At 42.0% G+C, this 15,697-nt stretch overlaps 1 protein-coding gene across 1 annotated transcript in view; it reads right to left on the bottom strand.

The window, feature by feature from the left end:
* LOC139738076 (meiosis regulator and mRNA stability factor 1-like) overlaps positions 1-15,697 on the bottom strand; it is a 38,799-nt gene that overhangs the window by 5,079 nt on the left and 18,023 nt on the right. Inside the window, exons 9-23 of the mRNA XM_071648738.1 lie at positions 14,074-14,647; positions 13,109-13,319; positions 12,432-12,607; positions 11,453-11,533; positions 9,786-9,968; positions 8,976-9,146; positions 8,369-8,538; positions 5,966-6,201; positions 5,080-5,187; positions 4,273-4,395; positions 3,619-3,664; positions 2,822-3,024; positions 2,167-2,394; positions 1,294-1,521; positions 397-670 (exon numbers count right to left, since the gene is read on the bottom strand). Coding sequence (XP_071504839.1) covers positions 397-670; positions 1,294-1,521; positions 2,167-2,394; positions 2,822-3,024; positions 3,619-3,664; positions 4,273-4,395; positions 5,080-5,187; positions 5,966-6,201; positions 8,369-8,538; positions 8,976-9,146; positions 9,786-9,968; positions 11,453-11,533; positions 12,432-12,607; positions 13,109-13,319; positions 14,074-14,647 — 3,012 coding nt within the window. The remainder of the gene's footprint in view (positions 1-396; positions 671-1,293; positions 1,522-2,166; positions 2,395-2,821; positions 3,025-3,618; positions 3,665-4,272; positions 4,396-5,079; positions 5,188-5,965; positions 6,202-8,368; positions 8,539-8,975; positions 9,147-9,785; positions 9,969-11,452; positions 11,534-12,431; positions 12,608-13,108; positions 13,320-14,073; positions 14,648-15,697) is intronic.

Below are 15,697 nucleotides of genomic sequence, written 5' to 3'. Positions count from 1 at the left end.
TTCAGTTCACACCTCGGGTGTGCTGTGAAGTCAAATCTTGGGCTTCAAAAAGCAGTTCAAAACAACTCAAACAATTGTAGTTTCCTCTGTAGCAGCGTAGCGATGCCCAACGTAAGTTTTGAAGGGTTCTTATCACCAAAGGGGCCTTGCACATTAGACTTTATGACTACACATAAAATGTTCATTTCTGCCAATTGATTAACAAAAGAATACTGTATCTAACAGCAATCAAATTTTACAAAACATGACTTCTACAGCTCCCACAAACTGTCTTGTGCTTGCAAATGTAAGCTGTACGTAACTCTGCATCACTATGCTGGCAGTTGGTAAGAGGACTCGATACAGGCGGTGTTTGAATTAACATAAATCGAAGACATGATGGTGCATGAGGCTCACCATTACAGCACGGGTTGAGCATGATGGCACGCTTGGACCCACGTCCCATCAGCGTGAGGACCCGCGGCACCGAGGAGATGAGCGCCGAGATCGTGGTCTGGCCGTAGTCATAGGGCTGAAGCTCGCAGCCGTGAGTGGTCTGGTACCGGGCCACAAACGCCTGGAGGCTGAGGGTCTGGCTGGGTGCCCCCAGGAGCACGGCCCGAGCACTCCGGGCAAACTGGTAGGTTGGGGTCAACTCCACAGCAGGGTCATCGGACCACTCATCCTTCACCTACAGTAGGAGGGAAAAAACAATCAGTGTACAAACCAAACAGAGAAAGAATGAGGGTATTTTGATCCAGGAATCTGTGATTCTTACCGTAGAGTGACATTTCTACTGGACTGATATTGTGGGTGTATGAATTTTAGATAAAGTAAGGGTATTTAGATTCAGCAGTCTCAATGCTCAGACATTACAGTGGCAAACTGGAGGCAAACTGGAGAATAGTATGATGGCTCAGAGACAAAATATTCAGACTCTTATCCTTCAGCAATTAAATGTAGCCAGATAATGAAGATATTTCATGAAAAGCCATTTTCAGAGTGCAAAAACATGATTAAAGTCTCAATACACTATTGCAATTCTGTGTACCGACCTCATAGCCACTGATCCAGTTAACACATTCTTGTAGCGTGTTTTAAACACTTCATTGTGGGCAGGTACTTGATCAAACTTGATAATCATAGTAATGATGATGATAATGATATTGACGATAATGATGATGACAACAATGACTATTATAATCATTATAGCAATACTAATGGAGGAGGAGGAGGACTAAAATAAAGATAATAAAAGCAATGATGGGATAATTATCCTCCTCCTCATCATCACCATGGAAACCGATGACTCACAGTGACAACATGATGGAGAGCCTTCATGAGGAGGGTGCCGCTGCTGAAGCCGTACTGTGTGGCCACCAGTTCCTGGCCCCACAACTGGGCGTAGCTCCGCTGGGCCTGCTCCACCAGTGCCCTACCCTGGGGTTCCAGGAGGAGCACCACCAGGATCTGCTGGGTGAGGTCGCTGAGGTGCTGGCGCTCCACGGAGCGCAGACGCTTGTCATCGTCCTCTGTGATGATCTGGAAGAGTGTAAAAAGAAAACCAAGCATAACCTCTGGACTTGGCTAGTACTGGTGCAAGGGAGCATTCATTCAAAAAATCTAGAAAGAAAAGTACTGTACAAACACATGTACAAATATGCACAAACAAACACACACACACACACACACACACACACATACAGATATGCACATACACAAGTACATACATTGTACTATATCGATATTACTACAATTCGTACAAGTTGATAACCGATCATTCTTACAGTTTTCAAAGGAATAAATGGTACTGGAAGAGATTAAGCTACTCTTGTGATTTCTGGGTAACGAATTATCCCTTGAGCATCTGAACAAACCACTATCAATGTATCATAATGTGATCAACAAATTATGGCATACTGTATAAGCTGTAATTTTCACATACATTATATTTTTGCAATTGAGGAGACTACGGACATTTTCACAAGATGTTGTTTTCGCGAATGGACATGGATAGCATCAAAAGTGCACTAATAGTAATACCCCAGCACGTGGCGACAGCTTTGTGTGTTGTTAAATTCACGGCCCAACAAAGATTCATGAAATTTGCGAAAAATGAAACCGTCATGAAAATAACAGCTTATACAGTAACAATGAAAAAAAATAATTCCCTGTCAAACTCCTTACCTCCACCATGTGGCAGAACCGACGAACCAGGGCCTCAAGGTCCCTCACCCCATAGTCCTCTAGGCACACTGGGTGGCCAAACACCTTGCAGTATGCTGGCAGGAGAGCCGACAGCGCCAGGGAGTGCTGGCGGTTCCGCGGCACCAGCTGGCTGATGCGACGCGCCATGACGGAGAGGCGCTCCGCCTCGCTCAGGCGCACGCATCGCTCGTCACCAGACTCCTCAATCTAAAGTCAAGAACGATGTAAGGAAAGAGGGTGTGAGAGGGAAGTATTTGCAATGAACGAGGCATATCAGGGCATATTAGGGCAGGGTAGGGCAGGGTAGGGCAGGGCAGACGGGTGATCAGTTTTACACTTTACCTTAAATACATCAGTGAAGGTGTATCAGGGCTCTTCTCAAGGCAACCAATCTCTGCCAACCAAAATACAAACTGATGCGCTCTAAAAGACATATTTGACGCAAAAAAATCCTAATCTATTTTAGAATTGGGTGAATGCTGCATAAAAAGGATGGTGCTTGAGAACCAGTTTCAATCAAAATAAAAATATCAGTGATCTGAGAAACAAATTGAACTTTCGACTGCCACATCCTTCAGGGGAAGTAAAGAGAAATGCAAAGGGTTAAAAAAGAAATGATGAACATCACCATTACCTGTACCACTTCAGGCAGAGCCCCGAGGAGTTCAGCCAGCTTGTTGAAGCCGTACTCCCCAACACGGCACTGCCGGCCAAAGTGGTGGTGATAGGCGGGGATGAACTTGGAGAAGGTGATGCGACATCGTGGCTGCCGGCTCAGGAGGTCGACGATCTCCCGGCTGAACTTTCTGGTGCGAATCCGCTCCTCATCGGTTTGCTCTTTATTTTGAACAAATCCACAAAAGAAATCATGAACTTCTTTCAAAAGTCATTATGTTCTAAATTCAAACTTCTCAACTATGATCATGTTTCAGATGCCTGTGAAACTGGCATCATGCAAGTAAAAGCAAAGTGAGTCACTTCATTTCACAGGCTGGTAAACATTGACGAGACTTGGAGACTAATCTCTCACACTCAATTATGATTTGCAGAGAAAAGAATTGGAAGTGCTCTTTTAGTAGTTTTGATGGATCTTCCTGCTTAAGCAGATCAAGCATATCACATCATACACTTCTCTTTTTGGATTAGCATTCATGCCTGAATGAGATCCAACACAGGGAGAAACATTCTGTCAAATGGAAAAATTGGATTTTTTTGAGACAAAACGTAAAGTCTTTAATAATCATTCACGTCACCAGTATGACAGTTTCATATATCTATTATATGCAAGTGCAAACACACACATGTAATATCCTACATGCACGCATACTTACACATACTTAGTACTTTATAATATACAAACACACACACACACACACACACACACACACACACACTCACTACCGGTACAAAATGAGCAGCAAGTTTCCTTACCTCTTTTTGGAATGGAAATTTCAGTGTTGTCCCCATCCCATTCAATCTGCAGAGAAAATAAAAGACAAAACAAAGATGTCAGGACAGCCTATTGAATCAAGTCTGTTGAAGATAACAATGGCTCAAAAATTAGTTGAGGTGAAAACCTGAAAGAAGCATACCAAGCATTAAGTCAGCGTTGAGCAACCAAAAATAATTACAATGGGTGAAGTGACACCATCTCTTGATCACAATCTATTCTGTTTCATTTCCCAACACATGAAAGCTTTGATTTTTTTCTTCCCATTTAAAACAAATGCAAATTATTGTATAATTAACATCCTTATCTTGTAAAGAAAATACTCAGAAATACTCAGAAAAGAAAGAGCTGTTTTTCTCGACCTATGCTATATACAAAAAAATAAAAATAAAGGAAACTATCATTTGAGTGATAAAGAAGCAAAGAACACACCAGTCCCTACCCCTGTTTTCCTACCATGCTTTTCATGAAAAAAGAAAAGAAAAGAAAATATATATAAATACAAACTGTATATGCTATTATGTGTGTGGGTGTGCACATACATGTAAATGTATATTGCTTTCTAGTCATTAGAAACGCTACATTAGAGTCTTTTGCTTTGTTTCATGAGCATTTCAAAACATTTCAATTCTCACTGTGACCCAGTTCTCTGGTAGGTCGAAGAGAAGATCTTGGACATCGCAAACTCCGTAATCAACCGTGTTCCAAGGACGACCTAGACACCGCTGGAATGCAGATGGAAAGTCGTGGATGGTGACCTGAAAGGTAACGTGAAGTGATGGGTGAGTTAAATTGCGGGAGGAGAAATAAACTTTTGAGACCACTATCACTGAACTGAACTGAGATGCAATTATGTTTCTGACAAGCACAGGAACAAGTATTGTTCAGGAGGACCTCGTTCCTACCTCTTTGTGGTGGGGATGTAATTCAAAGGAACAATGTCCCATTCAGCTTTTATTTGCTTTTATGTGTGAGTCATTTGGCACACAGTTAGCTTACAAACCACCTCATTATAGTTTACATCATGAAGGTATGGGGAAAATGTGTAAAGCAGACAAATTTCCTAATGAAACAAAGACTTTCGTGATGTGCTGAAGTTTATCTGCCCAACATTCAGTCATGAGTAAGAATAATCAGTGATTTTGTGGTCTCTTTTACACAGGCATGTCTTCATTTTGGAATATAACTTGTACAAAGGTATCTATGAATAAAAGTTTATATCTCCTAACTCAAAAACGCAGAAATAAATTGCAATTCTAAAAGCCCTTGACTCATATAATGCATCTATAAAAACTCATAAAAATGTGGCTGATCTGCTGAATATCCAACCTTCATATTCTGATGATATTGTCTTCTTTCTTGAGAATTCTCTTTCTTCACACACACACAAAAAAAATATCAGAAGCGTGTTACTTTGACCTGTCTGAGTGGACATCACTTACTTTCTTGCTGGCCTGTGACTTGAGGACCTTGAGGAGATCTTGTCCAAACCGCTTGACCTGTGACCTGTGAGTCAGGGTCAGTGTCTTATTTTCTGTGGCTCCCAATATCTGAAGGGGAAGAAAATAACACAGTAAATACAGCAGCAGGTGTCATTCAGGACCCTGGTGCATGTACAGGTAGTATTGAATCACAACTTCAACATAGAAAGACAGTTTTCTTGACAAACTAATACAGGCAGTTAAAAGAGCTTTGGGGGTTTTATCTTTTTGGCTTGTCATAAATCATATATATATTTTTTTTTGCATGCAACAGGTTTCAGCTTCTCTATATAAAAATGAATATGATTGCCAACTCTTCACAAAATAACACTCTGCATGGTGCCCTATCTTGAAAAATTATCTACTCACATTTCAGTAAAGCAAACCACATACATCTTTCTAAAGTGATTAACAGCTCTACTTCAGCAAGAACCATCACTGAAAGAAGTTTAGAGTAGATAATCTGAAAGCGCAGTTTTTGCATACTCCATCAAAGTAGCTTATCTCTTCAGAACATCTATATGCATGGTTAAGTTAATGCAAAGCTAACAACTTTGGAGACAAAATGAAAAGAATTTGCCCAATTTGCTATGAGATATTAAAGGACACAGATCTTCACAGTAAATGTTTTTCTCTCTTTCAGTTTTTGTGCTTCTTAATAATAAATAAAAGCAGTCTGATCCTGGAGACCAACATGAGTTACAGTTGGTAGCTGTATTTTGGGAGACTTTCACTGTTGTGCTACTGCCTCAGTATGTTGTTGCCTTTTTGTTGATGTTGTGTGTGTTTTTTGTGGGAGGGGCTACATTTACAACTAGAATCCACAAAAATTTTATTGTCTCCCTACCTCAAGGACATGAGAGATAGCCTCAAACAGCTCAATCAGTTTGAGGTAGCCATAGTCCGCCACCCGCACCTGCCGGCCGAAGTGGTGGTGGTAGGCGGGCACAAAGCGGGTGAAGGGGAGGCGGCACTTATTGGAGTGCTTCAGGAGCTCCACCACCTCCTTGCTGAACTGGAAGAGGGGCGGCGGGAGGAGGGGCGTGGCACGGCCAAGCAGGGGTGGACACATGGGCTGACCATCTACAAGGCAGAAGAAAATGCAAAAAGCATCAAAACACTGTATCTTGCCATTGTAGGAACAAGGCTCTGAATGTCTGTGTGATGAGACTAACTTCTCCCATAAGAAAGTAGTGAAATATGAGCTGTAATCTTCAAGACCAAAGGAATTCAGTTTCAATGTATATATGTGACCCTGCACCTCAAAACAAACAAAAAGTCGCCAGACATGAATTTTTAGTTAAGACCATATTCTGAAAGAGTAGACTTTAAGCTTTAAAATGATGTATAACTCAAATCAAATGGACTCTCTTAACCTATCTAAATATTTGAAAGAAAGCACAAACTCAGGAAAAGTTTGAACTGAGAAAAGAGGCTCTGAAGTACAGTGTCTATTCAAGCGCTTAATCTTTACCAAACCGTGCTGGCTGTGCGATGAATGGGACAAAAACAGGAAGTAAACCACCAGAGTAACAACACTGAAGGAATTATCAGATTAAAATGAAATTAAGCATGCCTCATTAACACATTCTGTCCACAATCAATGCCAAATTTCAAAGCAGTAGCACTATCCTTTCAAAAGTTATTAGAGTTGAAAGTGAAGAGTGTGGACAAGGTTTTTCAGAAATGAACTAGAAATGTCGCTATGGCGACTGGTATGCCTCCGCCATAATGCATGATTCTCCTAATAGGTCTAGATAGTCCATGTGGACAATGTGTGATTACATTTTCACAAAACTGGCAAAATATTGAAATGACAAGTTTGTCAGAAATGTGTTAAATGTTCACCTTCCTTGAACTTGGTTTAATTGGATGAATAGGAGAGCATGTATTTGGGGATTTAAGGACTTTAACTTGACTTTGACCCATTCATACATTTATGCATTGAGTAATTTTCATGGTACCGGTATGGAGAAAAAGTGCAATTTCTGTACTGAATAGTAAATTGTTACCATGTTCATCTGGCCCTAGACCCTAAAATTCATAAGATAATCACTTTCAGGTAGAACATGCATAGATATGCAGTAGGTTTCACGATAAATTGAGCCACTTCCGAGATATGGAGGAAAAAGTTAGTTCAGCACTTTCACTTGATCTTTGACCTTTTGACCTTTGAGGTAATAAAAAAAGAAAAAGAAAAAAAACTCTCCAGAGAATTTCTATTAGGTTACACATGCATACACCAAGTGTAAAAAAAAAAATACTAATCCTGCTGGCATTGCATGAACATGAGGGAAATAGTAAAATTTTGAAGTGTTGCACTTGACCTTTGACCCCTGACCTTTGACCCCATGAACCCTACATTCCCTAGATAATCACTGCCAGTCAGTACATGTATATATACTATGTTCCATGAAGATACCTTGAACAATTTTCCAATTTACAGAGAAAAAAAAGAAGTTTTAATACTTTTACTCGACCTTTTGACCTTTGACCTTTGACCTCATGACCCAAACTTTCACCAGAGAATCTAAATTGGGTAATACATGTATACACTAAGTTTCAAGAAAATATCTTCTGGCATTGCATAGATATGGTGGAAATAGTGAAATTTTATGTATTTGACCTTGACCTTTTGACCTTTGACCTTGAGCACATGCACCCAAAAGTTGATAGGCACAACTTCACCCCCTAATACACATACATGCTAAGTTTCATCAGGATACCTCAACAGCTTTTGATAGTTACCTTGTCCACAAAATTCATTACGGACGGACGGAAAGACGGACGGACGGACGGACGGACGGAAGGACGGACGGACGGACGGACAACCCGAAAACATAATGCCTCCGGCACCACTTCGTGGCGGAGGCATAAAAAGAGATTCTAAAGACACACCTAATCACACTATTCTACCAAAAATGTTCGAGATAAATTGCTAAAAAATACACTTTCCTGCCCGTTTTATGATACCAAATTTTAGCATAATGTAAAAGAAGACCCGCTCTTTCAGAAAATATGAAAAAGTCAAGTTCGGCTAGGTTGACCCATTTCACTTATTTTCAGTCCTCACGCAAAATCAGTGTGTGCGACTTTATGTTCGTTTTGAGGTGCACGGTCACATATGCAAAGATGAAACTGATGATACCTACAAACTCCAGTCAGGCACATTGTACAAGGATCTTCTACATTTAGGAGCAGAAATTCATAATTCATATATTTCCACAAAAAATTTTGGTGATGAACTGACCTTCTGTGATAATTTCCTCCTTCTGCTGGCTCCAGCACACCACCTTGAAGCCCTCCCGGCAGAAAGCTACCCTCACTCCAGGCACAGAGCTCAAGAGGTGCTCCAGGGGGATTCCCCGCTCAAAGTCTTCCTCCAGCGGGTCAAACTCAGACTGGTAGCAGAGCGGAAAGCTGCGAATGGAAATAAACACAGAGGTACAATGTAAATCCCAGATCAGCGCCTGAAGCCCCAGATTCTACAAAATCCTACCTAATATGGACTATTAAAAAATTATAATATTCCAGCTCTAAACTAAAGGTTACATAAAAACCAGTTGTCTAAATGACAAAAGATTAGTATCACTTAGAACTGATTGACAGATATCAGAAATGCAAATGGGTAACCTCTATCAAAAAATGTATTTCCTCTAAAACCTACATAATCCATGTACACTCTTCCCAAGAGAAGTAACTTTTTAGCTGAACTATTTCATTTAGGTTTCTGTTTCTGTTATTGGTTGGTGGGGTCTACTTCCCTACTCTTGACGCAAATGTATTTGAACAACAACAACAACACATGTGACATTTATGTCCACACCAATCGATATACATGACCATGGTGCACTGACCTGAGAAGAGACATGGAGCCGTTGTGCATGTGGAGCAGAGTAGTGACCTGGGCAGTGAAGGACTGGTAGGCCACCATGACGCAGAGGTCAGTGTCCAGCAACCTGTACTGGCTCTGGCCGTCAGAGTCGTGCTGGCTGCAGTATCGCTCTGGTGGCTCCGGGCTGGGCTCCCTGATTGTAAAAAAAAAAAAAAAAAAATGAATTGAAACAGATGGCAGTATTCTTTTTGTAGTTACAAAGAGAGGAACTGGGGAGATGAAGGCAGGAAGAGGAAGGGGGCAAATGAATCATGAGGAGACATGATGAGGAGGGGGAGGGGAGGAGAAGGAGGAGGAGATTGTGGAGAGAGATAGGAATCAAAGTTGCACACTTTCAGTTAGGTCAAGCTTCTTCTGCAAAACGTCATCACTGTCTGAATTTATGTTTGAATAACTCCACACACAGGCCTCTTTGGAGTGGTGGCATCAAAGCATAAAATACAGAAGCTAACAGTTTCTGAAAAAGGTAAGTAAACTCTCTCTCTCTCTCCAAGCAGGGCACAAGCTGGATTTACCTGCATGCAAGTCTTTCACATACTGGGAAAACTCCACTGCATCAATGTTGTTATACCTTGTGAGAAGAAATCCCACAGAGGGTGACTGGCCATTGTTTACTTTGTACCACAGACACCCAGGTGCATTGGCATGCAATGGACTTAACAAATTATATATCAATACAGTGTCAGGTCCCAATGCATGTTGGACTGCAGTATTTTTATGCATACAAACACAACTAAGAAGGATAAATTCAAGTTTATTGAGGGCAACGTACCTGGGGGGAACAAACGGCATGGCTGGGGACTGCCATCCCATGGGGGAGGAGTAACCACCGGGAGCCGGTGAGTTGGAGGCACTGTGAGCCGTCAGACAGACCAGCTTGCCGACGGGACCATCCTTCATGGTGACGGTGTCTGGTATCTGGTAGAGATCGGCTACGTACAGCTGCTGCTGGTACCTGGTGGAGAAAACAGAACCCAGCACAAAGACGGGACTGATAGTGCGATGGTCTGATAATCCTTTTTCATTGTGGGGAAGACTAATCTTCATTTTGTCTGGCTTTGTGTAACTGTGCTTTGCTTCATTTCATTTCACTTTGCTTTGTATCACTTTTACCTATCTCACTTTCTGTTTCAAAGGGTACTTCAATTTGGTTGATTTGACTTGACTTGACTCTAATCTATGTGCTCTTATTTGGGTATTTTCATCGTTTTACTTAACTCCACTAGTGTGAGCTTTGTGGGGGGTTTTCCTATGATAGACTTATTTCCCTTTACCATGCGCTGCTTATAACCATGGGCAGACATATTTTGCAACAGGGAAGAAATGTATTACAAAATTGGGTTGCAGGTGCACTAGTCATCTCTGAGAATGAGATGACAATATTGATGATGGTAAATGTGATACTGATGATGATGGTAGCCAATGATGACATATGGTGGTGGTGATGAGAAGTAGAATAAAGACATATGACAACTATTCAGAGGATGAGGGTAAGAATGAAAATGATGATGAGGGTGGTTGCAGTGATTACATGACTTGGAGGTTGACACAAAATGGTAACAATGTTGTCTTAACCCTAAAAAGACTGGGCTATTTTGGTAGCTCGAAAGACTGGGGGGGGGGGGGGGGGGGGGGCCTAAAGGGCCCCCCCTTAAGATCTCGGCCGTGGATCGCGCGATCGCCGCGGAAATTTGCACAATGGTAGTGTGCGATGTACTCTACAAGATCATATACTTAAATTTTCCACAATAGTCTTCTTTTATTTTATTTTGATTAATTATGCTAATTTATGCGAGAAATCAGACTTTTTTATCTAAATCAGTAAATAAAGCTCCAAAAGTGCTCATTTTTGGTCTAGATATTCTTTGTAGCATTCTTAGCAAATGTACTTGAAAAAAAATTCGGTATCAAAATTAATTTCTTATTCATTTTATTGTTTTATGAATTTCTTATGTATTTCTTTGTTTTTTGACCTTTTGTTTTTATTGTTTTTTTCAGCAAAATTTGTGGCAGACCCTTTTTGAAGCATAATACTACTAAAACAAATTGATTTTAGCCATTGAGAGTAAAAATAAGCATATTTATATGAACCATGTGATAAAACTCAATTTGTATTGACTTTGTACACAAAATCACATTTTTGAGCCATTTTCGGTCTCACGTGCATGTACAAAAAGTTATGTAACTTCAGAACCGTACCCCCGGGCGTCACAAATTTGGTGTCAAAATGTGCGGGAAACTCGAAAGAAAAAAGTCATAGAGCATCGCGGCGAGAGCATTGCGTGTTGCTGAGTAATCGCGCGAAATGTCGAGGGGGGGGGCCTTTTAGGGCCCCCCCCCCCCAGTCTTTTTAGGGTTAATGCTGATAATGATGGGGGAGGAGGAGAATGATAAAGGAGGAGGAATAGGAGGGAGGGAAGGAAGAGTCATTCAACTCACTTGTTCTCAAATCCTGGCTTCAGTTTGCAGAGAGGCATACTCATGCCAGGTACCTCTTGCAGCATCTGGATCAGCATCATTCTGTGTCCACCAAAATTGGCAGAGGAAAAAAAAAAATAGGAAGCATTATGAATAAAGCAATCTAGACAACTTCTTCCTTTGATCAACAGAGTAAATAACGTACATAGCACTTCTCATCCCAACATTGCCATGGATAGTCAGGTGCAGTGGTCACTCATCACATTGTTCAATTGTAAAAGCCAGCCAACCAAGAATCATATCTTGTTAAAGACAATTTATGTCAAACTGAGAGAATCGCCTTGTTCTGTAAGACTAGACCTATTCTGTAAGTACAGCTTCAATACTATAACTCCAGTAGGAGTCTAACCCTTACTGTGCCATGTTTGCCTACTGGCATGCAGCTAGACTGCTTTCTCTGCAGACTGTGCAGCTGTCTCTAAACTAACTGTCAATGACAAGAGATTACCTAATCCCCCTAATCCCCATTGTGTCACCATGGCCTTGCAGTTGGACTGAGGCATGTTGCTAAACCTGAGTGGGGGCTTACTTACCCACAACTAGACCTTACTACAGTGGACTCCCATTATAACGAAGTCCTTGGGACTGGCATTTTTCTTTCGTCATATCAAAATTTCGCTATAACCAAACAAAATAACAATGAAAATACAAAGAGCTGATAATGTTGCGGCCTGAATTTTTATTTCGTTGTAACCAGAATTTTGCTATAACCGTGTTCGTTATAACAGGAGTGCACTGTAATTCACAAGGAGGTCACTTCATGATGGCTTGATGAAAGCTGATGGAAAAGCTTGGCCAGTTAAGCTAAGTGCTTGACACATAAAAGGTTAGGAGAAATGTATTTTAAATCAATCAGCACTTAAGCATGCACAGTAGTAGATAAACCCTGATTTCATTCAGATACCAGTATGTACTATTGGCTTTGGTAGCCTCCCCTCACCTCAGTCTGTCGGCGTTGCAGTCTCCTGGGGGCATGATGGAGAGGTGGAGGATCCGGGAGCCGATCTGCTTCCGATTCACATTGGCCAGGACTCCGATAGCGTCACCCATAGAGGGCACCCTAACCACCGCCTGGAAGTGACCCTGGCTGGGGGCTGCCAGGAACACATGTAGGACCTTGTGAGAGAGAGTGAGAGCAGGACAGTGCATTACGGTGCTCTGCTGTGCTGTTATTAAACATGTTTAAGCTGATGTTAAGATACTGGTAGAAATCTATTGTTATCTTTGTCGTCACCATCAACAAAAATATTTCTTCCAATATTTCTTATTTTGGTACATAATTGCTGAAAATGTCACTCTAAGCCATTTCTATTTCTTTCAAATCACGAATAAGTGAATGAGCTGGAGTCTCCTTCTTTAGATACATTTTTCTTGGTCAAAAACAGCATAAACAATGACAGAAAAGGCAGGGCTGCGATACACAGTATTAACAAGGTTTTTCTGTAATCTCGCATTTCTGAGGTATCTTAACAAGCATGAATACATCTCTATTTTTCTGTTTTATACATTTCGATGATCAATGAAAACAGATAATCCTGTGAAAAAGACCAACAAGCCATTCACCGAGGGTAGGTGCTTTTTATAATACAAAGGGCCTTGCACAAGATCTCCCCTTACCCGACAGTGCTCGCTAATTGCCGCCACTAGATGGCGCTTCAGCTCCTTGCGTGACATCTGGATGTCCAGGTTGGTGACCAGGAGGTCGATGCCCGGCATGGGTGTCCATGGCTTGACCCCAGGGGGCACTGGCATGCCCTGAGGCTGTTGCTGTTGCTGCTGCTGCCAGCTGGGCTTGAGTTTGCTGGTGACCATTAGAGGAGATGGTGCTCTGAACACATAGGGAAGGTCAAACGGTCAGTTGTTACACAGCGTTATTCATTCAGAGAAATAATAGGAGAGCAGTACTGTGCCCATTTACAAAAATGATTGAACAGCCATGCACTAATTATATTCATGCCGGTGTTTGCCACATTTGCGGGAAGTTGCTGGTACAATGATGGAGATGCAAAGAGAAGTTGCAATGTGACATTTCTTACTCACTAATGACTAAGAAGAGGCAAAGAGGGTCAGCATAAATCATAGATTTGTTCTTAGATGTCATTCTGAGACCTAAAACTATTCTCTCAATTCTTGAAATGTGCTTAATTCAATGCTACATACTATAAGTATGGAATGTTTTGCAGTGTGCACGTATGCTCTACCAAATTAGCATGAAAATAACAGCAGGTGATATATCAAAATATGTACGGAATTACATTCAACGAAGTAAACTTCCAACAAGTGGAATTTACTGAAATTAGCTTAGCACATTAAATCATTTGTGTGAATATTGTAGAATTGTACCGTAGCTGAGATTATGGTGCAAGAGGGAGGGGTCAATTGGTCCGTTTCATGCCCTTCTATTTCTAGGAGCATCTTTGAAGACACTATATAGACTGAATAATCTTAGACTTTTGTCCACCGAAATTTAGCTGCTGGTATCATAAAAAGACTCATTTGTAGAGTTTAAGTGTTCTCTACAATCTTGCATTTACTGACTTAGTTACAAAGAAAGCAATCTTGGGGGTTGACCTGTCACTGACCTATAGCAGCCCTTGAGACATGGATTGCCCGGGGTGCCGTCCTTCCTGAGATTCATGTAGGGTCCCTGGGAACCGGCGATCCTCTGCACTGCCGGGATGGGACGGAATGTTGCACCACTGCCGTACGAGGTAGATTCCTGCGGGGGTGGGGGAGTTGGTATCAAGGGCTTCCACTCCGATCGTCCGCTGGAATTGGGTGCATCACAGCTCTGTGACGGAGGCGGAGGAGGATGAGGTGGATGAGGTGGATGAGGAGGAAGGTGTGGTGGATAGGGACCCTTGGCAGCACCATCCATCACCAGATTGATGGACCCAGGAGGGGGCGGGGGCGGGGCCATTACATGGGTGGGGTCGGAGGCCGGAGGCATGGGCTGGATGGGACGGAATGCTTCTGCCAGCCCCCGGCTGATCTCCATGTTGGTTCGCCCTCCCAGTGGGCTAGCGTTTTCCACGTACCGCGAGGATGGCATGGGAGTGGGTTTAGGGCATGGTCCATGCTGGGAGCAGGACCGGTCTCTTCCATCCTTGACTTCTTCTTTTGGCGGCTCACTGGTACCCTGGCTGCTACTGGAGTCTATAGATGAAGATGGAGATACACAAAACTGACTATAAACCACGGCAATCTGTAAGGTTTTACATGGACAGAAGCAAACACCATTGTCTCTTCTTATGTTCCACCAAAGATAAAAACACAACATTTTTGCATACTATATGTGACATCCATCTTGTAGCACAGACTTTGACATGAAATCCCTAATAGTAAAATGTATTATTACAGTATTCATCGCATAATCGGGACAGGTTGGGAGTAGCAAACACGGCCCCTTTAAGCGAGGTGCCCGATTTCGCGATGAGTACTCACCATACACTAACGGCATACGACATATACATGTAGTGCACACACACACACACACACACACACACACACACATGCATACTGACGTACTGTACATGTACATGAATACACAACACGCTACCCCTCGGTGCGACCCTCCAGCTCTCCCTGCATTCTCGCAATGATGTAGAGTAATCGCAACCGGGTTCGATTCTTCTGTCAAACACGCGTGTACACGTAATCAATGTCAGCTCATAGTCTAGATTCATAAAACGTTACGTATTCGCACATACACTGAACCCTTCTCATCTTTCACGCTCTCCCTCCCACTCTCTCCCCCATTTCACTGAATATGTAACTGTTCATAGCCCTCATTTCAATCACGTAACTTTTGCCCAGTCACAACTGAGGAAGATTGTGACGTACACACAGATCACAGTGTACAGCTGTATTGAAAGTTGAAACCAAAGACAGCAGATTAACAAGATACGAAGGCGCGCGATAACAATGGACTTTGCCCTCAGAGTGTATGACTGAGATTAAACAACGCACACAGCCTGGGCTGTATGAGCGAGGCATGTTTTTTATTGGATGTGAGTCGAGTAGGAATTGCAAGCGAGCACATGGCTTTGCTTATGTAGGGGAGAAGAATGTTCGCGAAGGCATGTGCTTTGCAATGGCATGGATACTTATACACGGCGCATTCGTGGCTATCTTTGAAATATTGTTGTGGTATTTTGGTAGATTTTTTGTGTAAAATATTAACAAAATCAAAGATCGCTTGAAGAA

Source organism: Diadema antillarum, unplaced genomic scaffold (assembly GCF_040938485.1).
Source record: "Diadema antillarum isolate AM-2024a unplaced genomic scaffold, OU_Dant_1.0 seq00000720_RagTag, whole genome shotgun sequence".
Taxonomy (NCBI): Eukaryota; Metazoa; Echinodermata; class Echinoidea; order Diadematoida; family Diadematidae; genus Diadema; species Diadema antillarum.
This window is presented reverse-complemented; position numbering and strand designations above follow the sequence as displayed.